This window comes from Oncorhynchus mykiss, chromosome 13, assembly GCF_013265735.2.
Source record: "Oncorhynchus mykiss isolate Arlee chromosome 13, USDA_OmykA_1.1, whole genome shotgun sequence".
NCBI classification, from domain to species: domain Eukaryota; kingdom Metazoa; phylum Chordata; class Actinopteri; order Salmoniformes; family Salmonidae; genus Oncorhynchus; species Oncorhynchus mykiss.
This window is the reverse complement of record NC_048577.1, coordinates 35,123,156-35,148,336: the sequence shown is the minus strand read 5'-3', so window position 1 is coordinate 35,148,336 and position 25,181 is coordinate 35,123,156. Positions and strand designations below refer to the sequence as shown.

Below are 25,181 nucleotides of genomic sequence, written 5' to 3'. Positions count from 1 at the left end.
TGTGGCAGACACGGACAGACGAAGGGAGTTAGTTATTGCGTCTCCAGTAGGACCGTTACTTCACCGCTGTTCTTGTTGCTCTTGATTATCTGAACTCGGACGAAACGTTACACAGAGTGAACATGATATTATTTTCTCATCAGCTTTTCATCCTCCTATGGATTGTTGTAACAGGTAAGCTCCATTTAAATGTTTTATAGTATAATAATGTCTTGTTGTTGAAACGCTCTTGTACCTATGGATCATTCTGTGGAATATTGTTCCAAATACACTTCTCAAAGCAGGTGCCATTTCGTGTAGGATATAGATGGAACATCCTGAGCTCTGTTGGGTATTTAAATCAATCTCCGAACGTTGCCCATATTTGCCTTTCCATTGTCATAGGCTATGTTTATATTTTTGTTCCCATAAGTTTGCAATGTCACTGGAATAACGATGTAATAACATTAAAGCTGCCAAATGGATAGCAATGCAGTGTATAGACACAAACTAGGCTATATTTACCATCACTAGCCTACCCTAGAGTCACTTAAGTTACATTTTCAAACACACTACATTACCAAAAGTATGTGGACACCTGCTCCTCGAACATCTCATTCCAAAATCATGGGCATTAATATGGAGTTGGTCCCCCCTTTGCTGCTATAACAGCCGCCTCTCTTTCAGGAAGGCTTTCCACTAGATGTGGAACATTGCTGCGGGGACTTGCTTCCATTCAGCCACAAGAGCATTAGTGAGGTCAGGCACTGATGTTGGGTGATTAGGCCTAGCTCGCAGTCCCAACCCAAAGGTGTTCGATGGGGTTGAGGTCAGGGCTCTGTGCAGGCCAGTCAAGTTCTTCCACACCAATCTCGACAAACCATTTCTGTATGGACCTCGCGTTGTGCACAGGGGCATTGTCATGATGAAACAGGAAAGGGCCTTCCACAAACTGTTGCCACAAAGTTGGAAGCACAGAATCGTCTAGAATGTCATTGTATCCTGTAGCGTTAAGATTTCCCTTCATTGGAAATAAGGGACCTAGCCCGAACCATGAAAACCAGCCCCAGACCATTATTCCTCTTCCACCAAACTTTACATTGGCACTATGCATTAGGACAGGTAGCATGCCCCTGGCATCCGCCAAACCCAGATTTGTCCATCGGAATGCCAGATGGTGAAGTGTGATTCATCACTCCAGAGAACGCGTCTCCACTGAGTCCAATGGCGGCGAGTTTTACACCACATCAGCCGACAATTGGCATTGTGCATTGTGATCTCAGGCTTGGCCATGGAAACCCATTTCATGAAGCTCACGACTAACAGTTTTTGTGCTGACATTGCTTCCAGAGGCAGTTTGGAACTTGCTAGTGAATATTGCAACCGAGGACAGACAATTGTTACGCGCTACGCGCTTCAGCACTCAGCTATCCCATTCTGATCCCATTCTGGCCTACTACTTCATGGCTGAGCCGTTGTTGCTCCTAGACGTTTCCACTTCACAATAACAATACTTACAGTTGACCGGGCCACCTTTAGCAGGGCAGACATTTGACGAACCGACTTGTTGGAAAGGTGGCATCCTATGACAGTGCCACGTTGAAAGTCACTGAGCTCTTCAGTAAGACCATTCTAATGCCAATGTTTGTCTATGGAGAATGCATGTCTATGTGCCCGATTTTATACACCTGTCAGCTATGGGTGTGGCTGAAATAGACGAATCAACTAATTTGAAGGGCTGTCCACATACTTTTGTATATATAGTGTAAGTTTTATTGTATCCATTATTATGTAAGGTAAGAAACCATTACTTAAGAAGGCTCTGATAGATATCTTTTCATATATACAGTACTAATACTTAAAAACTAGTGGCTATCTTAGACTCTTAGCAGGAGGTTTCCCAAAAATCTCCAAATAGAGGCCAAGACTTACTGAAGACTGAGTCATTGGTTCTAATGCTCTCTGACTGGGTGTGAGTCAGGGATGGGGGATAGTGTAAAAAGTCCCTGTGACACACATCTTAACCATTCAGAGAATCTCTCTTCTATACTCTTTCAGCCTGCAACACTGTTGAAGTGTACTGTGGAACCTTAATGAGCCTATAGGCTCAGCAATGCTGTTGCTTAGCCCTGCTGCCCTATATGGAAGTTGATTCTATTGGTCGCAGACTCTTAATTAGGGCTGCTCTGGGGTTGCTTCATCACTTTGCCAACTATAGATAGGGATGGGCAACTGGCCCGCGTACCCCCTTTAGTTGGCCCACGGATACATTTATTTTTTATTTTGAGTCGGGATCTCAACTTACTGTTGCGAGTTAAAATAGTAGAATACACAAAGTGCAATTTCGAAATTTGGTTGTGCATCAGCAGTTTTTCTCCTTTGACAATCACTCAAATAGCCAATGTCAGCTAACATTTTTTAGATTGGTAAGTTGGTCTAGCATCCAGCTATCTAAACCTTTATCATGGGCGAATTACCAACCAGGGGGCCCCCATTGGTTTTCCGACCAGTGGGCCCCCATTGATTTTGTTAGTCACTCTCATTCAGATATCATATTAAAAGAAGGCAAACAGTTCTCTCCACCCTATTGGAAAATGTGTACAATTCCAGGAAATAAACTGGAAAACTGTAAGCGTGTTCAGCGTCCCTTTGCAAAATGAGTAGAAACATTACAAAATCTTCTCTGCGCCCCATGGCAAAACCGCTTAGGGCCCGCAAAAGGTTAGGACCTCATGATGAGTTCCGATTTTTTGTGGCCCTCACCTCCATCAAAGTTGCCTATCCCTGCCCTATAGGGAAGGCCATATTTAAGGTCAAAGGTTACCACCAGAGGCCTGAGAGGAGACACTCTCATGTGGCTCGGTGTGTGTGTGTGTGTGTGTGTGTGTGTGTGTGTGTGTGTGTGTGTGTGTGTGTGTGTGTGTGTGTGTGTGTGTGTGTGTGTGTGTGTGTGTGTGTGTGTGTGTGTGTGTGTGCGGCAGGAAGTCAGCAGTAAAAAGATACAGATAAAGGACCTCCTGAGGGTTCGATCACCTCTTCCCCTGAGTCTGGCGCCATGGACGCCATCGTCCAGCGTGTGTGTGTGCCCCCGATAAGAAACCTCTCAAAGAGGGGGGGGGCGCATGTTCAGTGTCTCTTCTCCTCCTCTTCTTAACCCTGTCTCTTTCCTCTCTGACCACATACATTATTCATGTCAGAAGCATCATAGTTTTGGTGGTTAGTCATGATATTATATGTGCAGAGCATGCAGGGTCTTTACGGAAGGTGATGGATGGGGTGGACTGAGCGAGGACACACACACACACACACACACATTCATCCGTCCTCCCTTTTAAGTGTGATGAAGCCCAGATATCAACGAGTGATCACTATGCCGAGGTCAGAGTAAAGGGGTACGATGAGTGTGACATGGGTTCGTTAGTGTCTCGCTCTCTGTGTGTCAAAGTGCAAACGGATCCTAGGCCAGTTCCAGAAAGTCGAACCACCATCGGGTTGTAAATCATTTAAAGTACCCGGATTACATCATTGTCCAACAATGTCGCCCCTCCCCCTCCTCTTATACAGTGCCTTGCGAAACTATTCGGGCCCCTTGAACTTTGTGACCTTTTGCCACATTTCAGGCTTCAAACATAAAGATATAAAACTGTATTTTTTATTTGTTTTATTTTTTATTTTTTCAACAAGTGGGATACAATCATGAAGTGGAACGACATTTATTGGATATTTCAAACTTTTTTAACAAATCAAAAACTGAAAAATTGGGCGTGCAAAATTATTCAGCCCCCTTAAGTTAATACTTTGTAGCGCCACCTTTTGCTGCGATTACAGCTGTAAGTCGCTTGGGGTATGTCTCTATCAGTTTTGCACATCGAGAGACTGAAATTTTTTCCCATTCCTCCTTGCAAAACAGCTCGAGCTCAGTGAGGTTGGATGGAGAGCATTTGTGAACAGCAGTTTTCAGTTCTTTCCACAGATTCTCGATTGGATTCAGGTCTGGACTTTGAATTGGCCATTCTAACACCTGGATATGTTTATTTTTGAACCATTCCATTGTAGATTTTGCTTTATGTTTTGGATCATTGTCTCGTTGGAAGACAAATCTCCGTCCCAGTCTCAGGTCTTTTGCAGACTCCATCAGGTTTTCTTCCAGAATGGTCCTGTATTTGGCTCCATCCATCTTCCCATCAATTTTAACCATCTTCCCTGTCCCTGCTGAAGAAAAGCAGGCCCAAACCATGATGCTGCCACCACCATGTTTGACAGTGGGGATGGTGTGTTCAGGGTGATGAGCTGTGTTGCTTTTACGCCAAACATAACGTTTTGCATTGTTGCCAAAAAGTACAATTTTGGTTTCATCTGACCTGAGCACCTTCTTCCACATGTTTGGTGTGTCTCCCAGGTGGCTTGTGGCAAACTTTAAACAACACTTTTTATGGATATCTTTAAGAAATGGCTTTCTTCTTGCCACTCTTCCATAAAGGCCAGATTTGTGAAATATACGACTGACTGTTGTCCTATGGACAGAGTCTCCCACCTCAGCTGTAGATCTCTGCAGTTCATCCAGAGTGATCATGGGCCCCTTGGATGCATCTCTGATCAGTCTTCTCCTTGTATGAGCGGAAAGTTTAGAGGGACGGCCAGGTCTTGGTAGATTTGCAGTGGTCTGATACTCCTTCCATTTAAATATTATCGCTTGCACAGTGCTCCTTGGGATGTTTAAAGCTTGGGAAATCTTTTTGTATCTAAATCCGGCTTTAAACTTCTTCACAACAGTATCTCGGACCTGCCTGGTGTGTTCCTTGTTCTTCATGATGCTCTCTGCGTATTTAACGGACCTCTGAGACTATCACAGTGCAGGAGCAGTTATACGGAGACTTGATTACTCACAGGTGGATTGTATTTATCATCATTAGTCATTTAGGTCAACATTGGATCATTCAGAGATCCTCACTGAACTTCTGGAGAGAGTTTGTTGCACTGAAAGTAAAGGGGCTGAATAATTTTGCACGTCCAATTTTTCAGTTTTTGATTTGTTAAAAAAGTTTGAAATATCCAATAAATGTCGTTCCACTTCATGATTGTGTCCCACTTGTTGTTGATTCTTCACAAAAAAATACAGTTTTATATCTTTATGTTTGAAGCCTGAAATGTGGCAAAAGGTCGCAAAGTTCAAGGGGGCCGAATACTTTCGCAAGGCACTGTATTGTTAATGCATAGAGCATTTTCAGTGGAGACTGTCTGAGACCTCTCCTTTCCCCTCACTATACTGCTCAGATTTTACCCATGATCTCTCTCTCTCTCTTGCTGCCTGCCCTCCCCTTTTCATAGACACTCTTGCTTCTTCATCTTCTTTTTTCTTTCATCTTGTCTTTCATCTTGTCACCTCTCTCCCCTCCTCTTTCCTCCCTCTCGCTGAGTTGGATTAAGGCTACTCTCCGGGGCTGTAAATCTCACTCTGTAATTGGAAAGCATGTGCTGGCCGAGCTTTAATAGGATATGATATGTGCTCAGAGCAGGGGCCCAGTGAGCGAGGAGTGCTAGCTGCTCCAGAGAGCCATATGTTACCTACAGATAGTCAAGGCTGGATGAGCCCTCTGTGCTGATATAGGGAGGGGGACGTAGACACACACAACTCACCTCCCGTTAAGTCTTACAACTAGGGCAAGGCACGGGTCAAGCTGAAGGTAGAGAGGTCACAGAGAGAGAGAGAGAGAGAGAGGGACCAAGGGGGAAAAGCATGTAAATAAATAAACTGAGGTAACGATGAAGAAAAAGACAAGAGAATAAACCAATGACTGCAACTTAAACCTTCGGATCTTTCCCTAATATAGAAAGTAGTACTGTGCTCTGTGTCCTTCCGTGCCACCCATAGTGATGAGTCTTGCTGTTGTGCCCGATGTTGACAAATACAAGACAAGGCCCTCTAGCTGTGCTACTGCCTTTCTTCTGTCAGTGTGTGTCTTTGTGTCTGTGAGTGGTGTGTGTGTGTGTGTGTTTGTTTATTTGTTTGTGTCAGGCAGGCCCTACCCCAGACAGGCAAGGCACAGGACGAGTACAGGGGGTATTTAAGTAATAAGGCCCAAGGAGGTGTGGTATATGGCCAATATATCACGACTAAGGGCTGTTCATAGACACGACGCATCGCATCGCATTAGCCGTCTTATATTGGTCATATATCACAAGCCCCCGAGGTGCCTTATCGCTATTATACACTGGTTACCAATGTAATCCGAGCAGTAAAAATAAACGTTTTGTCGTACCCATATGGTATACGGTCTGATATACCACGGCTGTCAGCCAATCAGCATTCAGGGCTCGAACCCCTCACTTTATAATTCTGTATTAGTATTGTACTGTTAGACATTTACTGCACTGTTGGACCTTTAAACAAAAGCCTTTAGCTGCACCTGCTTTAGCGTCTGCTAATCTGTGTACGCGACAAATTAACTTTGATTTGAGAACAGCGTGAAATGATCTTTCGGGAATTAGGAAACCTATTGATTCCCTCGATGTAATCTCACAGACAAACAATACCAGACCATTAGAGAAAGGGCATACTGTACCTCGTCAGTTGTACAGCTGAATTCATCCAACTGAAATGTGTTTTCCGCTTTTAACCCAACCCCTCTGAATCAGAGAGGTGCGGGGGGCTGCCTTAATTGACATCCACATCTTTGGCGCCCGGGAACAGTGTGTTAACTATCTTGCTCGGGGCAGAACGACAGATTTTTACCTTGTCAGCTCGGGTTCGGATTCAATCCTCCAACCTTTCGGTTACTGGCCCAGCGCTCAAACCCGCCAGGCTACCTGCCTTACCCAGTTATGACAATGCACATATACCCAGTTATGACAATGCACATATACCCAGTTATGACAACGCACATGGCTATTGTCCTGTTGATTTGAATGTAAGATGCGGTATACATTGTCACAAGCAACTTTCCCATGAGCAACTGTGCACAGCAGACATCATCATCATGATATTGGATAAATGTAGTGCGATAGGACCATTCTCATTCCTTCCATTGACCATGGACATGTTCAGCTTGATTAGACTAATTAGGAATCTGTCCCCCAAGCAGCGTTTATTACTATGTGAGGAATCTTTGTCACAGAGACAGTGCAGAGGCATCAGCAACCTTAATAATAGTGCATGGTATTTTTATAGCGCTTTTCAAGGACCCAAAGTTGCTTGACAAACGGCAGACTAAGCAGAAGGACGAAGAAACGCGGCGGTTCAATAGAAGGTTTATATCCCCATATCCGAGGGAAGAGGTTTCAGAAAGAACCATTATCTGGACGAGGCACCTTTTCAATGAGAGAGAGAAGGGGGGGGGGGGGGGGGGGGAGTGATTGAAAGAGAATAGCAGACACTGGGATATGGCCGTGGTTGGTCTGTAAGAGGTGAAAATGAAAGCTCCTCCTCATTTCCATGAGATAGGGTCACCCCTGGTGAACTGGCGTCAGCTGCCCGGCTTTGATGTGGCAGCCGTGGTAACAGAGAAATGGACAGGGCCCCAAGGACAGATAGACTCCCTACACCAGGGGAAGCTGAAGGAAGCCTGCCTGCTTGCTGCTACTGTGTGTGTGCGTGCGTGCGTGCGTGCGTGCGTGCGTGCGTGCGTGCGTGCGATGTAAGAAGGGGAACATTCCCTACAGAGCCCCTACAAGCATTGCACCACAAGTTCATAAAGCAGTATGTTAGAAATGTCCACCTCATTAGCCGGCTCTGAGGACTGTACCTGGGACTTCTAATTAGCATGTACTGAAGTCCAACATTACTAGTCCTATGTCATGTACATGTTGTTTTTTACATGCTCTGTTACGTACTGAGATGTTATACATGCTATTACACCCCCTATCGTTCCAGAGTGTTGGATATGTCATTCGTGAGCACTATTAGTGACTGTTAGTATATTAGTGACTATTAGTATCGAATTTGTAAACAGTGAACAGCATGGACAGACAGACTAGACGACAGTAATCAACTCTGAAGGGACGTCACATTACTGTGGTGACGCTAATTAGAAAATCCTTTCGTTACCAGTCTCTGTGGGGTCAGTCACTAACCTGATGGCCCATATTTCTTTCTATCTTTGTCTCTCTTTCTTTATTTCTTTCTTTCTTTCTTTCTTTCTTTCTTTCTTTCTGTGTTTCTCACAGTGCTGGTAGATGTGATAAAAAAAAACTATTTCAGGAAAGCGTTTAGCTAATTCCCAGCCGTAAACTGGGCATGTTTCCGTGGCAACTCCAAGTGACTGAAAGTGTGTACTGGATGCAGGAACCGTCATGACTCAACGTGATCAAGACAAAGGAGATGATCGTGGACTACAGGAAAAGGAGGACTGAGCATGCCCCCATTCTCATCGACGGGGCTGTAGTGGAACAGGTTGAGAGCTTCAAGTTCCTTGGCTTCCACATCACCAGCAAACTAAAATGGTCCAAGCACACTAAGAAAGTTGTGAAGAGGGCACGACAAAGCCTATTCCCCCTCAGGAGACTGAAAAGATTTGGCATGGGTCCTCAGATCCTCAAAAAGATTATACAGCTGCACCATCAAGAGCGTCCTGACTGGTTGCATCACTGCCTGGTATGGCAACTGCTCGGCCTCCGACCACAAGGCACTACAGAGGGTAGTGCGTACGGCCGAGTACATCACTGGGGACAAGCTTCCTGCCATCCAGGACCTCTTAATCAGGTGGTGTCAGAGGAAGGCCCTAAAAATTGTCAAAGACTCCAGCCACCCTAGTCATGGACTGTTCTCAATTTGGGACACATATTAGCTAAGAAGTACATTACAGAGTAGAGTCTGTGGGGGTTGGGGTTGGGGGGCAACAGGTAGCAAGGTAATTGTTTATCTGGCAGTTGGTTGAGTTCATAAAGAGTCACTTCACAGGAGTAACATTGTGCCACATGAAAAGAAAGCCTGTGAAGTGTGGCGCTGGGTGAAAGACGTGCGTCATCGGCGTGTAGTCTCTTTCTCCTTCTCACTCTCTCTCTCTCTCTCTGTCCCTCTTTCCCTCTCTTCTCTCTCCCCCCTTCTGTCTCTTTGTCTCTCTCCCTCAGTGATTTGTAGTGTGGCCATCAGAACTTTGACAGCTGGTAACCTGGCAACGGACACACTCCCACATTGCTCAGCCTCCTCTCGACGCTGTTCCCTTTTCTTCCTGTGTGGGAAGGGGAGGGTGTGGCAGGGTAACAGACTGTGACCATGTTTCGTTCATTCTGTTTGTGAGTCCGTCGGTGTTCAGTTCACTGTGGGTGTGACGCGCAGTATGACCCTGGGTGTGACACTGTATGACACTAATGTATACTCTGTCGCAGTGACTCGATGTGAATCTGGTCCAACCCAAACGGAACCATTTTGTCTGTGTTTTAAGTCACGTTTTATTTGCAGTGCATTTCGCAAGTCTCAAACCACTTTACAAAAATATGAGCTCTTCCTGAGTGTGTGGTCCCCTATGGTGAAGTCCTATCGGTGCCCTTTGACCCCTGTGTGGTCTGATTTAACCCCATCATCTCATTGTGTCTGCCTGAGATTATCTGGCTGTCACACGAGGTTAATACCTAAAAGAGGGCTTACTGTACTGCAATATACCTTATACATTATATACACTATACTGTACTGTACCCTACCTGTACAGTGTCCCTTCTGGTTTGATATGCTTTATTCAATACAACATTACCAGTAGTTCCTGGTAATAAGTTAGTGAAGATAAAGTTTCAAAGGAGTGGTAGTTGGACGACGTGCCGGTCCTGATGTTAAAGAAGGTAAAAAAATGTAATAAAAAAGACCGTGGAACTTGAAACGAAATAGCAGGCCGACGAGGCTGGAATGGAATTAATGGAACGGAGTTGAACATGTTTGATGTATTTGATAGCGTTGTATTTCTTCCATTCCAGCAATGGAATGCATGAGCCGTCCTCCTATAGCTCCTCCCACCAGCCTCCTCTGTTGGCAGTTTAGTTTTACGTTGCTCATGAAACTGGGAAACATCACCCCACCTCCCAACAACATTCATCAATGATGCAGTTGTTAATGTCTATATTAGAACTTTTTTTAAATTCTAATTGTTATTGTTTTTTTATTTCACTTGGTCCCCTCAATGGCCATGCTGCTCCCCTTATGGCCATTCCGCCCCCACCCCCTCAACAGTCTTAACTCTGCCTCCACACCAAGCATTTATTCATCACTGCCACAGCTGTCATTACGTATATGATGCTATTTCTATTGTGTTTTTTCATTGCCATTTTCATTCTTTTATTTCACCTAGTCCCGCATGTTGGAGCTCGAAGCCTAAGATTTTCACTGAACCCTGCAACCGCACCAACAACCCTGTACATGTGACTATTACTGTGAACACTCTGAATCTGAATCCGCCGTGGTGGAAGTATTGTACTCAGGGACACAATCCTCAGAGGACTCAGGATAGCCTGTGTGCGTGTTTGATGAAAACGTGTGTGTGTGTGTGTGGTGGGGGTTCATATGTGCGTGTGTGTGTGCGTGATATTCTTGCCTGGGGAATTGTGCCTTAGTTACGGAGCTTCCCCCTTAGTCCAGTGTCAGATGGGCAGGGGTTATTTTATGACGCCATCAAGGCTCGCCAGTAGCTATATCTACTCATTTTCATGTTGACCTGTCTGGGAAGTGATCTTCAATTTTCCCAATATGGCCACACTCTCATGGTATACCCACGTCATGCACAGAATGTGTGTTGGAATATAGCAGAATGATTCCATCCATAGAGAACCAACTCCATGATCCAAGCCAGTCCGTCTGATGTGGATCTAAATGAGACGTCGGCGATTGTTTTCAAGAGAGATTCAACTTTTCCAAGACAGAAGCATTTGAATGAGAGGGGGGGGGGGGGGGGGGGGGGGGGACTCTGTAAAAGCCAACACAAACACGCACGCACAACCACACACACACACACACACAACACACACACACACCATCGTGGCGGTTTTGTCAACGGTTTTCAATAGTTCTCAACTGTTCTCACCTGTTCTCACCTCTCACAACAGATTTGCATAGCTCATGACTTAGAATAAGGGTTCTTAAACTTTTTCAGCCTGGTTCCCAAATGATAAATTCAGTGTTCAGTCATTTCAAATTTTGCCATGGGGCGTATAGAAAATGTCACGGTTTTCTGCAATTCTACAAATCATGCCCTGGGGCGGAGAGGACATTTAGCATTTTTAGAAAACATTTCATGCAATTCTGCTCATTTTGCAATGGGGCAGAGAGAAAAACGTTTCAGTTTTACAGCTAATTTCCTGCAATTAGACCACTCTGGGTCGCGACCCCTACTTTAAGAAAGGCTGACTTAGAGGGTGCAAAATCAAGTGGCGTTTAACCGACACCTCAGAGCTACCAATGGGCCTGACGGAGGGAAAGGTCTGTGTGTTGGGTGGAGAATAGCAGGAAGTAGTGGGCTAACTGACTAACAAAATTAGACGTTGACTTCCCAGTAGTTGTGTTGCGGGGCAGGGCCTGCTTTCTGTCACCACCGTCTGCTTGAACACCCATTTACGCGTTACACTACTGTACATGTTTGCTCTTGGCATTGATACATCTTAGATAGGTAGTCAATTGGCCTGCCTTGTCCAGGATCACACTGGATGATCTAGGCTCAGCCTGCTCTTTGCTCAGGTTGCCAGGGAGATGTCCTATGTTTGGAATCTGTATGGTTGTTTCCCAGTACAATGGACCATAGATTAGGTTGCCAGGTTTTTAGTTAGAAACCACATTGCTAGGCTTCATTATTGTGTGTTTTTTTTTATCAGGTTTCTGCTAAGACGCTGGTCTGAGCACAACAATCCTCTCAGGCATGTCTGCATCGCCAAGGCCCACTGGCAAATCTATGCGAAGGAATCTAACCAAGGGGCAGAATGTTTTCATGTGCTTACCAAGAGATTAAAGTGTACTGTGACACAATGTGGTGATACACCCAGAATGTACAGTATGAAGGGGGAAGACTCTTACTCATAGCTATGTCATCATATCATCATATGAAGATAGCCGGATGGGCATAACTGACAGAAATCTCATCATAGGAACATACTGTTGACTTCTTGTGTCTTGCACTGTTAACAAAACGGGATAATTAAATCTTGTGTTTTCATCTCTGGTAATCAACCAAGAACCTTGGGGCTATCTTCTTTCATTCGTAATCTACATGAGTTGCTCACAGATTGCTACAGTACTGTAAACTACGTCTGTGTTTTGCAGCATTGGTCACACACTGGTCTAGTTTCGGGAGCCGCTTTCTGGTTTCGGTCACCTCGCCTTGTTATCGTCATAACCAATAAAATGTGATCATAAAAGCATTTCTCTCAGTCCACCATCCATCCTATCAGATAGCTCTGTATTTATTCAATCCACTCCCTCATACCACAGTGTGTGTGTGTGTGTGTGTGTGTGTGTGTGTGTGTGTGTGTGTGTGTGTGTGTGTGTGTGTGTGTGTGTGTGTGTGTGTGTGTGTGTGTGTGTGCGTGTGCGTGTGTGTGTGGTGAAAGAGTCTATGTGGATACAAGTGTGTTCTCTATCTCAAATACGGATGAACGTTACGTTCGGCCTTGACAGGTGTGTGTGCTCTTTGGTAAATGGGTTTTGGTTACCGAGCTACAGAGCCATTAGGTCACACGATGCAATGTACCCTCTGGCGTGTTCCTGGAAAATAATTGAATCACACACCGAATCAGATATTAGTCTTGGTCCCTCCCCACTTCCTCCGGCACCTCTGCTTCCTGGTACGGTAGGAGCAACACAGGGTTTGTATAAGGCCGTAGTCAACCACTGCATCCCAAATGGCACCCTATATTGACCAGAGCCAAAAGTAGTGCACTATGTCGGGAATAGGGGTGCCATTTGGGATGGGGCCCCCTGTTGTCCGCGTGTTCCCTCTCTACTCTAGCTGGAGGAGAAAATAGGAAAAGGAGGTTGACTGTACTCAGCCAACGCATACAGATGAGGACCAAGCTCCGCGGCTCGGGGTAAGAAGGCCCAAGCAGTACCCTATCAAAGGCCCCCTGCTGGGTGTGCTGCCCCTCAAGCTGCTGTGAAGCTGCCTGTGTTCTCCTCCAAACAGAAAGAGACCAGAGCAGATTGGGTTTAACAGCGCCGTGGACAGGCGTCACCACAACATGCTAAGAGAAGTAAGACGCCGAGTCCTCTTTGAAGAGACGGGTAATAGACTTTGGCCAGACACAACGCTGACCTATTCATTGCGTGATGCAGTCAGTGGCGTTTGAGGTACGTCAGTAAGGGGACGATCGTGTGCTTGTCTTTTGTCACGCTTATGACGTCACGCACCTTTGTACATCTTTGTGACACAACTGGAATGGTGAGCTCAGGGAAAGCTAAAGCAAATGCCACAATGCGTTTTCATCACGGAGCTCAAACACGGAACACTTTTGGTGTTTAGATTCCAGTGCTTTTGCAGAGAGCCCAAGTGGCATTGGAACGCATGCTGTAAACCAGGGCCATTCCATTTATTATCTGGAGGGCCTAAACACTTCAGATTTTTTTTTTCTTTCTACCTGGTAGTTAAATTCACTCATCAGTCTCAGATCTAAGTCACCCCTGATTATCGGGGGGAAATGAACACCAGAAGAGTAACTGGCCAAGGTTTATGACTTCTGGTTGAGACCACAGTCTTTGACTCCCTAACGTTTGACCTTAACATAACAGGTCTGTTTCAGTATTGCAGGTTTTGGGTGTTTTACAGTGTGTGTATGGGGCACATGAAGCTCAGCTCATGACTTTCTGTATGTTTGAAGTGGTATCTTTTTCTGTAGGGGTAGAGTCCAACAACACGGCTCCTGGCACACATGACAGTCCTGGGATCACAGATACATCCATGACCCCAGGAGATAGATCCACCACCCTCTTATCCACAAATACCCCAGTCTCCACTGAACCCAGCTCCACCACCACAGACCCCACAGACCCCTCAACTGTCCTCCCTAGCACTGATGGCACCTCACTCACAACAGCAGCCATCTCTATAACTGAAGAGGTCTCTACTACAACAGACCTGACCTCAACTTCTGATACGACAGAGTCTAAGAGAGCAGTCGGCACCACTGCGACAGAAACAAGAACTACCTCGTCAGTCAGCACAGCAAGGTTGACTTCCTCCCACAAGACCACAGCGTACACTGTCACTTCCTCTGAGTCGACCGAAAAAGACAGTCCGTCCACAGACAGTGACATGACAACAACACCCACCACCACACCTGCCCTTAGCAGAGGTGACTCTCTGTCTACCATGGAATATACAGGCCGTACCTCAGCTGATGTCCCCACAGAGTCAAACACAACTCCAGACATTATCCCAACCAGCAGTACCACTGATACAGGTACACATGAAACAACAGCTATCAACACAGCTACCACAGATACAGGTACACATGAAACAACAGTTATCAACACAGCTACCACAGATACAGGTACACATGAAACAACAGTTATCAACACAGCTACCACAGATACAGGTACACATGAAACAACAGTTATCAACACAGCTACCACTGATACAGGTACACATGAAACAACAGTTATCAACACAGCTACCACAGATACAGGTACACATGAAACAACAGTTATCAACACAGCTACCACAGATACAGGTACACATGAAACAACAGTTATCAACACAGCTACCACTGATACAGGTACACATGAAACAACAGCTATCAACACAGCTACCACAGATACAGGTACACATGAAACAACAGTTATCAACACAGCTACCACAGATACAGGTACACATGAAACAACAGTTATCAACACAGCTACCACAGATACAGGTACCACAGATACAGGTACACATGAAACAACAGCTATCAACACAGCTACCACAGATACAGGTACACATGAAACAACAGCTATCAACACAGCTACCACAGATACAGGTACACATGAAACAACAGCTATCAACACAGCTACCACAGATACAGGTATACATGAAACAACAGCGATCAACACAGCTACCACAGATACAGGTACACATGAAACAACAGCTATCAACACAGCTACCACAGATACAGGTACCACAGAGACAGGCACACATGAAATAACAGTTATCAACACAGGTACCACAGATACAGGTACACATGAAACAACAGCTATCAACACAGCTACCACAGATACAGCTACCACAGAGACGGGTACACATGAAACAACAGCTATCAACACAGCTACCACAGATACAGGTACACATGAAACAACAGTTATCAACACAGCTACCACAGATACAGGTACACATGAAACAACAGCTATCAACACAACTACCACAGATACAGGTACCACAGAGACAGGTACACATGAAACAACAGCTATCAACACAGCTACAGGTACACATGAAACAACAGTTATCAACACAGCTACCACAGATACAGGTACACATGAAACAACAGTTATCAACACAGCTACCACAGATACAGGTACACATGAAACAACAGCTATCAACACAGCTACCACAGATACAGGTACACATGAAACAACAGTTATCAACACAGCTACGACAGATACAGGTACACATGAAACAATAGCTATCAACACAGCTACCACAGATACAGGTACCACAGAGACAGGCACACATGAAATAACAGTTATCAACACAGGTACCACAGATACAGGTACACATGAAACAACAGCTATCGACACAGCTACCACAGATACAGGTACCACAGAGACAGGCACACATGAAATAACAGTTATCAACACAGCTACCACAGATACAGGTACACATGAAACAACAGCTATCAACACAACTACCACAGATACAGGTACACATGAAACAACAGCTATCAACACAACTACCACAGATACAGGTACACATGAAACAACAGCTATCAACACAGCTACCACAGATACAGGTACACATGAAACAACAGCTATCAACACAGCTACCACAGATACAGGTACACATGAAACAACAGCTATCAACACAACTACCACAGATACAGGTACCACAGATACAGGTACACATGAAACAACAGCTATCAACACAGCTACAGGTACACATGAAACAACAGCTATCAACACAGCTACCACAGATACAGGTACACATGAAACAACAGTTATCAACACAGCTACCACAGATACAGGTACACATGAAACAACAGTTATCAACACAGCTACCACAGATACAGGTACACATGAAACAACAGTTATCAACACAGCTACCACAGATACAGGTACACATGAAACAACAGTTATCAACACAGCTACCACAGAAACAGGTACACATGAAACAACAGCTATCAACACAGCTACCACAGATACAGGTACACATGAAACAACAGCTATCAACACAGCTACCACAGATACAGGTACACATGAAACAACAGTTATCAACACAGCTACCACAGATACAGGTACCAAAGACAGTGAGACCACAGGTTCAAGGATCACAAAGTCCACCATCCCACCAACTGGTCAGACCTCTCTCCCAGTAACTGAGGGTAGTACCATGTCTTCAACACCCCTCTCCGCCACTACAAGGGGTCCTGAGACCGCTCTCCCAGTGAGCGATGGCTCCACGTCCTCATCCCCCACCGCTACCATTACAGGGAGCCCTCATACAGACAAAACCACTGGAACAGAGGGGACTACCGATTCTACAACCACAGCTGGCACTCCAGCTTTGCCCCCCACCTCCGGCTCTTCCTCCAGCCCACCCTCTCCAGGCTCAACCCAAACCCCAGGCAGCAGCACTGCTGCCCCCGTAGACACCTCCACCACCACCCCTGCCCCCTCACCCACCATCTCACCTACAGGAGGTATGCTTTAAAATGTCATTGTCCGTGTCAAATGTTGTAAACATGATTGGATCTGTGTTGTGTCTGAAGAAGGACTAAATATAATGCCGCAAAACGATTCAAAACAAAGATATTATCTTCACTGTGAGATGTTAATCAATGTTGAAACTTACTTTCCAATTTGATCTTTGTTATGTCTTCTTTCCTTCTTCTTTTTTTTTTACCACAGAAACCCCTGGGCAACCGACTAGCAAAACTAGTGAGAGTCCACTTCCTCCTTTCCACACCTCGACCTCCCCTACCGGTGGAAGCACCACCCAGCCAGAGTCAGCCATCACTGCTGCCACCTCCCTGCCTCCACCCATCTCCATAGTGTGTCCCTCCTCTCCCTGTCCGTATGATAGCATCTGCCTCAACGGCACCTGCCAGTGTATGTCTGGGACCTTCCTCTTAGAGGGCCGCTGTGTACAAGGTTAGTGCTCGTCGTTAGTGTTATAACGAAGACAACGATGGGGATGATGCTGGGGATTATAAGGGTGCTGGGGATAAATGGTGATGATGATGACTCCTTTTTTGACTCCTTTTTCCCCCCCTTCATTTTCAGCCCAAGTCTTCTCTGGAGACCTGCATCTCAACCAGACATTTCAGGCTGAAATGAGCAACCGGTCATCAGGGATATTTAAGCAAACAGCAGCCAGGATCTCAGAAGCAGTAGGTCCTTGAGTCACAAAGCCCAGTAGTTACAGTGTATTCTCCTCTCGGAGCGACGGAGTGGGACAATAATCCTCTCGTATCTTCTTTTTAGCTGAGAAGAGCCTTGGAAAACGAGTCTGGATACAGCCAAACTGATGTGGTGCTGCTTCGGTAGGATTCTACGCCACATTGTTATCCAATGCATAGCCCACCGTGCCAGACAATTTCAACATCTTTTCCACGTTGGCTCAACGTACTTCCAGGGAGACAACGTGGAAACAACGTTGATTCAACCAGTGTGTGCCCAGTGGGACTTGTTGTGACGACCAGGACATTGGTTTGACCATGCATTTTATCAGCTGGCTTGTTATGGTAATTATGTATGGTTTTTGGTGACCCTTACAGGCGAGGCAGTGTGATCGCGTCCGTGAACAACGTGTTTAAACTAGGCTCCAGTGCCACCCGGACTTCGACCAATGCCGCTATAGAGAAAGCCATACAAGCTTGTGGGACGACCTGTGGGACCATACTGCAGAGAGCTACATTTAACGGTGGGCACTGTGCCTTGCTGCTTCTCCCTGTGTAGAAGGAGTGGCCAGCAGGGAGATTCTTACTACCTGAGAGCTTGAACCATACTTTCTATTCATAGAAAATAATAAATAGACATGTACTTTATTGTACCGGAGGAGAATGTAATGCCAAACAACAGGGCTTCTACACCTGCATTGCTCGCTGTTTTTTGGGGGGGGGGGGTTTAGGCTGGGTTTCCGTAAAGCACTTTGTGACATCAGCTGATGTAAGAAGGGCTGTATAAATACATTTGATTGATTGATTGATTGATTGATTGACAGACAAAAATATTGACATTCTCGTACTTTGTAGCCATTAAAAAAAAGTCCCATAAAACATGAAGTACCATCGCACAGTGTCACTATCCTGACTGGTGTGTCCCCATCCTTTCTCCAGCCACTGACCTATGTGATCAGGCCCCCCAACCGTGTGATGTCCGCTCTACCATGTGCGAGTACAAAGAAGATGGAGTGACCAGATGCTCCTGTAAGGCTGGCTACATCAACAGCTTCTACTCAAACCAAAGCTGCACAGGTGAGTGCAAACCTGTCTCCAGTGGTTCTATGCTCATTGAAAGGTCCTTCAAGATAGGAGTCGGTGATTATGTGTTTTGGTAGAGTCTTTGTGGTTGTACGTACTGAGTGCATTGAAATGTTACACAAGACACACGATAACAGCTTAGCTACTGTATAATGGAGCTGCTGAACACATTCCATTTGATAGAGAGAAAATACTAAAGGAGATACAAATAGACACAGACAGACTCAAGAGCAAGGTTAAGCGCACTTGGCTTAGCATCAGAGTGAACAAAATGGGAAAGTTAGCATCAAAAGAATGCATTTGGGTTCATTTAAATACTGTTGTGCGTGCTTGCGTGTGTGTGTGTGTGTGTGTGTGTGTGTGTGTGTGTGTGTGTGTGTGTGTGTGTGTGTGTGTGTGTGTGTGTGAGGGAGAGAGAGAGGATGGAAAGAGTGATTTTTTATTGTTTATTTCCATTTTTGTTTATTATCTACTTCACCAGCTTTGGCAATGTTAACATATGTATCCCATGCCAATAAAGCCCTTGAATTGAATTGAAATGAGAGAGAGAGAAAACACAAACAGACCCCACAGAGCCCCAGGACAGCAACACAATTAGACCCAACCAAATCATGAGAAAACAAAAAGATAATTACTTGACACATTGGAAATAATTCAGAAAAAAACAGAGCAAACTAGAATGCTAGTTGGCCATAAACAGAGAGTACACCATGGCAGAATACCTGACCACTGTGACTGACCCAAACTTAAGGAAAGCTTTGACTATGTATAGTCAGTGAGCATAGCCTTGCTATTGAGAAAATGCGGCTCAAGAGAAGGCTATTTGCACGCTGCACACAAAATGAGGTGGAAACTGAGTTGCACTTCCTAACCTCCTGCCAAATGTATGACCATATTAGAGACACATATTTTCCTCTGATTAAACAGATCTACAAAGAATTCGAAAACAAACCCAATTTTGATAAACTCCCATATCTATTGGGTGAAATACAACAGTGTGCCATCACAGCAGCCAATATTTGTGCCACAAGAAAAGGGCAACCAGTGAAGAACAAACACCATTGTAAATAATACCCATATTTATGTTTATTTATTTTTCCCTTTTGAACTTTAACTATTTACACAATATGACATTTGTAATGTCTTTACTATTTTGGAACTTTTTGTGAGTGTAAGTGTACACTTTTGTCTATTATCTAGTTCACTTGCTTTGGCAATGTTAACATATGTCTCCCATGCCACTAAAGCCCTTGAATTGAAAATTTAACAGAGACAGAGACAGAGACAGAGACAGAGAGAGAGAGAGAGAGAGAGAGAGAGAGAGAGAGAGAGAGAGAGAGAGAGAGAGAGAGAGAGAGAGAGAGAGAGAGAGAGAGAGAGAGAGAGAGAGAGAGAGAGAGAGAGAGAGAGAGAGAGAGAGAGAGAGAGAGAGAGAGAGAGAGAGAGAGAGAGAGAGAGAGAGAGAGAGAGAGAGAGAGAGAGAGAGAGAGAGAGAGAGAGAGAGAGAGAGAGAGAGAGAGAGAGAGAGAGAGAGAGAGAGAGAGAGAGAGAGAGAGAGAGAGAGAGAGAGAGAGAGAGAGAGAGAGAGAGAGAGAGAGAGAGAGAGAAGTGCTGTGTCGACGTTTCTCCACTCTGATCCCATGGCACACGATATCTCTTTAATGTATTCGTCTGCAAAGGGGCCGTTGCCCTGGAAACCAGCTGAAGAATCATGGTCGCTATCTGCCGAGCCAGGGGCTGGATTAGTTTTATCCAGCAGGGAAGTTATGGGTTGGGGAGAACTACTAAACATAGATGACTGTGCTCCCCACAGCGCCATTGTTAAACTACACATAATCTAAAAATTGTACTTACTGATGTTACACCATATATCAACTTCTCTAAGAGCAAGTGTTTATTATGTTGGTTGATTGTGCAAATTTATTGAGCAAACCGTTGGTGAGCTTCACCTGTTCCCTCCGGTGATAGTGGCGCCACAGTACACAGAGCGGCTGTTAAGATCACAGTGTTCCCATGTTAGTTCCTCTCCGTGAAACTGTGATGTCACTGTCACAGATCCGATAACTCACATGGTTCTGTATGTAATTATATGGCTGTCTCTCACCTATGTTTCCTCTTTCTCCATAGCCTGTCCCAGTGGTCAAAGGTCAGAGGGAGACACATGTGTGCCGTGAGTATTTGAATTGAATCTCTTATTTGTTTAGTTGAGTCAGGCATAGTTCCCCTGCTGTGGATGCATTGAAGTATCGTAGATAGCTGCAGGTAACTAGCGCCCCCTTGTGCCCTTACCGTGTAATTGCACCAGGAACTACTGTCACCTAAAACAATGTATTGTGGTTAGATTATATGAAATGTGTGTCATGTTTGCTATTATTGTTCTATTCCAGATGCACGTTTGGCTATGCTGGATTCAACTGCACTGACTGTAAGTTGGACTAAAGTTCCTCTTACTGAACCAAATGGGTCCAGAGATGTGATAAAAGTGAGTGTGGTGTTTGTATTTCCTTGTTATCTGAAGTGTGTTCATGTGTGTATCTCTCTCTGTGTAGCGGCTCTGTTGGCAGTGGTGGTCATCGCCTGTGTACTGGGGGGAGTCCTCCTCATCATGCTGCTGGGCCTGCTTGCATACTGCTGCTGGTAAGAATATAACACCCTCCTCTCCCTTCTCTCCTGTCCCGTCTCTCCTCTCCCTCCTCTCCCTTCTCTCCTCTCCCTCCTCTCCATCCTCTCCCTCCTCTCCTCTCCGTCCTCTCCTCTTTGTCCTCTCTTTCCTCTCCTCTCCTATCCCTCCTCTCTTCTCCCTTTCTCCTTTCCGTCCTTTCCCTTCTCTCCTCTCTGTCCTCTCCCTTCTCCCCTCCCCGTCCTCTCTCTCCCTCCTCTCTGTCATCTCCCTCCTCTCCTCTCCGTCCTCTCCCTCCCCCCTCCTCTCGCTTCTCTCCTCTCTGTCCTTTCCCTCCTCTCCTCTCCTCTCCAACGTCTCCCTCCTCACTTCTCCATTCTCTCCTCTGTCCTCAATCTTCTCTTCTCTCCCTCCCCCCTCCTCTCGCTTCTCTCATCTCTGTCCTTTCCCTTCTCTCCTCTCCATCTTCTCTCTCCTCTCCTCTCCTCTCCTCTCCTCTCCTCTCCTCTCCTCTCCTCTCCTCTCCTCTCCTCTCCTCTCCATCCTCTCCCTCCTCACCTCTCCATTCTCTCCTCTCTGTCCTCTCCTCTCCATCCTCTATCTTCTCTTCTCTCCCTTCTTTCCTCTCCTGCCAAGCCCTAACCTCCATTCACGCTGCCCCTCATCAGAGGTCTACCACCCTCCTCTAACCATTACTCTGTCAAGTGTTAGCTGCCCCCCTGGCTCAACACCCACCCTACAAAATATTGGCGTCTCGCCACAATGTATCATCAGAGAGACTTACCGATATAGGGCTGTGCATTTACATTGTCCTATCTGTGTGTCTCGGAGGTACCGGTCACAGTCAGTGAAGAAGCCTTCAGCAGAGTTCAGCAGCCCGTACCCTGTGGAGGACTTCCGGGGCCCCTGGTCCACCTCCCAGGGCATCACCCCGATCCCCCGGGCCAGCACCAACTGGGACTCAACCCCCATGGAGATGACCGAGGGGGGCAGCACACACACCCCGGTCGACATGAAGCCCCACACCAACGGAGCGGTGAGTCACTTGTGATTAATCCTGTGTTCTTCTGACCCAGTGGATTCTAGACCATATGGAGACGAGATAAACCTCCTGCTTGTACATTTCCCCAAATTGTAATTGTCCTGTCTGCTTTCCTCTCCCTGCTGTTGTCCTGTGGAAACCTAATGCGCTAACTCAAAGATCTCCTCTGTCTTGTGTAACATATTTAAGAGGTTTTTGTCTCCTTAAAAATGCTGTGTTGCTACTTGTTATTTAACTCCTATATTAACGCGCCAGAATCATACGTAATATTTGATTTGCTTTTTTTTGCGCTGTAACTGTAGCTGTCGTGGTGGAGAGTGTAGCGCTCTTCTAGTGTTGATGTTGGCTAGTTAGTTAGCATGTATGTGCTCCCTCCCTCCCTTGCCTGACTCCCAGTGTGTTGCTTTAGGGATTCCACATCCTGCCTAAACGGGGGAAGAAGGTAAGGTTCTAAGTCTAATAATGCTTTGCTTTCCCTCTCCGTAACTAATCACGCCTATAACTCCTCCTGACGATTTTACTAAACCTACCCTGTCCTTTGAGCTGGTGATGGGAAAGACCGAAACTTCATGAGCGCTTGACGGAAACAGTCAATAGCTCTCAGTACCTTACGTGATCCACTTGTTGTAGGAGGAAAATAATTCCTATTGGGTTTCAACAGTTCAAAATATACCGGGAACACAAGCGTTCATGAATGGTCAGTTTTGTCAACTTAATTTCATGTACGTTGCTGTTTGATTTGTGCGTTTTGTGTGTGTGTGTCTGCATGTATCTGTGTGTGTGTGTGTGCATGCGTGTGTGTGCGCGCGTGTCCAGCGCGATCTCTGACATTCCCGCCTGTCAATGTTTCAGACCGGGTCGTATGACCTGACCTCAGACAGCATGAACACGTTCAAGGGGAAGAACCCCTCTCGCTACTCCTACCTGGTGCAGGGCCACGAGAACCCTTACTTCAAACCTGCAGATGAGAGGAGACCCATATGATTACCCTTACTTCAAACCTGCAGATGAGAGGAGACCCATATGATAACCCTTACTTCAAACCTGCAGATGAGAGGAGACCCATATGAGAACAAACATGGCTAAAGATCAAATTGAGAAGTCACTGACTTCTAGTAACTCTGGGTATTGGTACATCCTCTCACTGTATTTCTGTTGAATTGTGTAGAACTTTTCCTTTGCATCAGGATGTTTTCGGATAGATGCCATGTACTGTCTAGGGCATCTGGAGTCATTAATGGTTTAATGACACAACTACAAGGGACTTGACAGCAGGGTTTTTTAAATATGTTCTTCTGGAATCCATTCTCAAAGTCAGCTTTATGATTCAGAATGATTTGGAGTCCAACATGCATCGACTTCACAGGGATTCACTTCAATAACTGACCCTACCAAAAGAGGATTTTGTTCACTACAAATCCATGGTTTACTTTTGAAACGTTCCGTTCATCTGATCATGGTCTTTTATCCTGTTCTGCAATACAAGAACAAGATTTATAAAAAAAAAATGTTTTTATTTAAAATGTTTTTATGTGTCCTGTGTTTAGACTGGCAGCTCAAATCATATATTTTTTCTCTTTTGAAAAAATATCTGGTGTGAAAAGATCTGATGTGGTTGGTCAAAAGACCAACTAGTTGGGGGGGGGGAGGTCAGAATTGGACTGCCTTAAACGCAGCCTTATTGAATGAAGAGTGAGCTGAATATAGCTTGTCGTAGCCAGTAGTTGTCCCCATTGTTCAGGGTCAAGCTTTTCATGTTTTTTTTTTTTCCTTCTACAGTATCCTGCTACATTTAGTCACCTGGATGTCTATGTCTTGTTGAAGAGATTACAGATATATTTTAGATTGGTCATTCTGCATTGTCGTTTCTCACACTCAACGTAGTATTCCAAAGTGATTCATCTATTGCTATTTGCACTAAATTATGTATTTGCTTTACACTACATGTGATTTGTTTGGGTGGGGGGGAATCATAGACACATTCTCAGTGAGAGCAAATGTTTTTCTATATTTTTTACTTTAGGATTGATTGTGTTTTCATGACGAGAGCTGTGTGTGTGTGTGTGTGAAGCGCTGAAGGAGCTGGATCCCTAGTTCAGGGGTTTATACAGTCAAGGGATATTTTGTATTAGTCTGGTCTGGAGCGGAGTAGACCTACTCTACAGTCTATTAGTCTGGCCTGGAGCGGAGTAGACCTACTCTACAGTCTATTAGTCTGGCCTGGAGCTGAGTAGACCTACTCTACAGTCTATTAGTCTGGCCTGGAGCTGAGTAGACCTTCATCCTCTGTTATTAGTACCTTCCCTGCTGAAGCTGCCTGCATCTGCAAATGTGCCTGTTTTGATTGGTCTTTTTGAAGAATATGAAAATTATGCAAAAAATAAAAAATAAACTCTCGACAAAGCTTGTTCTCAGACGTGCCAATTACCATGTCTATACACTTCCGCAAAAAAATATGTTTATGGAAGTCTCACATGTCTGTGTGTATTTGTGAGTATGTGTGTCTCGTGCACTATTTTCTAAATGTATATACAACTTTTGTAAATTAAACGTCTTACTGCAGAGAATGATGTAAGTGTGATGAACATACATACATTCAAGCACACAACGTGACTTTGCCTTATGTTATCATGCAGACAAATTGTTGTTAATAAACATCAGTGGGTGCATCTGTGTGCAGTCCACAGGTTACAAAGGAAATTCGTCTTTTTGCTCTGATCCCAACAACTTTTCACTAGATAACCAACAAACCCATGACACACATTGTCGAGAGGAGGACAGGGTCAGTCAGTCGCAGTGCAGAGCCCTTGGAGCCACGCCTACTGCACTTGACTCAAGTCTGAGCAATTAGGAAATCCTGTGATGTCAGCCTCCAATTTAACTCATTTCATAGACGGAAGAGCGGAGCTCTATGTTAGTGCTGGTAATCCATGGTAACACAGTGTGTAGCAGAGGGAGGTGGAGTGG

The 25,181-nt window shown here is 45.2% G+C and overlaps 1 protein-coding gene across 35 annotated transcripts; it reads left to right on the top strand.

Moving 5' to 3' along the window:
* Window positions 1–24,905, top strand: LOC110486203 (mucin-2). Of its 35 annotated transcripts, XM_036940881.1 has the most exons (15): window positions 1–174; window positions 13,762–15,774; window positions 15,955–15,969; window positions 16,006–16,770; window positions 16,979–17,221; window positions 17,354–17,460; window positions 17,555–17,613; window positions 17,848–17,993; window positions 18,409–18,546; window positions 20,680–20,722; window positions 20,940–20,977; window positions 21,102–21,189; window positions 22,004–22,208; window positions 22,624–22,656; window positions 23,067–24,905. In XM_036940881.1, the coding sequence occupies exons 1-15, from the start codon at window positions 123–125 to the stop codon at window positions 23,196–23,198; spliced, it is 4,077 nt and encodes a 1,358-aa protein (XP_036796776.1). In that variant the 5' UTR covers window positions 1–122; the 3' UTR covers window positions 23,199–24,905. The 35 variants fall into 35 exon arrangements, with proteins under 35 accessions (XP_036796776.1, XP_036796788.1, XP_036796779.1 ...); XM_036940893.1 differs by having other exon boundaries at window positions 13,762–14,343; window positions 14,809–16,770; XM_036940884.1 differs by having other exon boundaries at window positions 13,762–14,343; window positions 14,659–16,770.
* The last annotated feature ends 276 nt before the right edge of the window (window positions 24,906–25,181 follow it).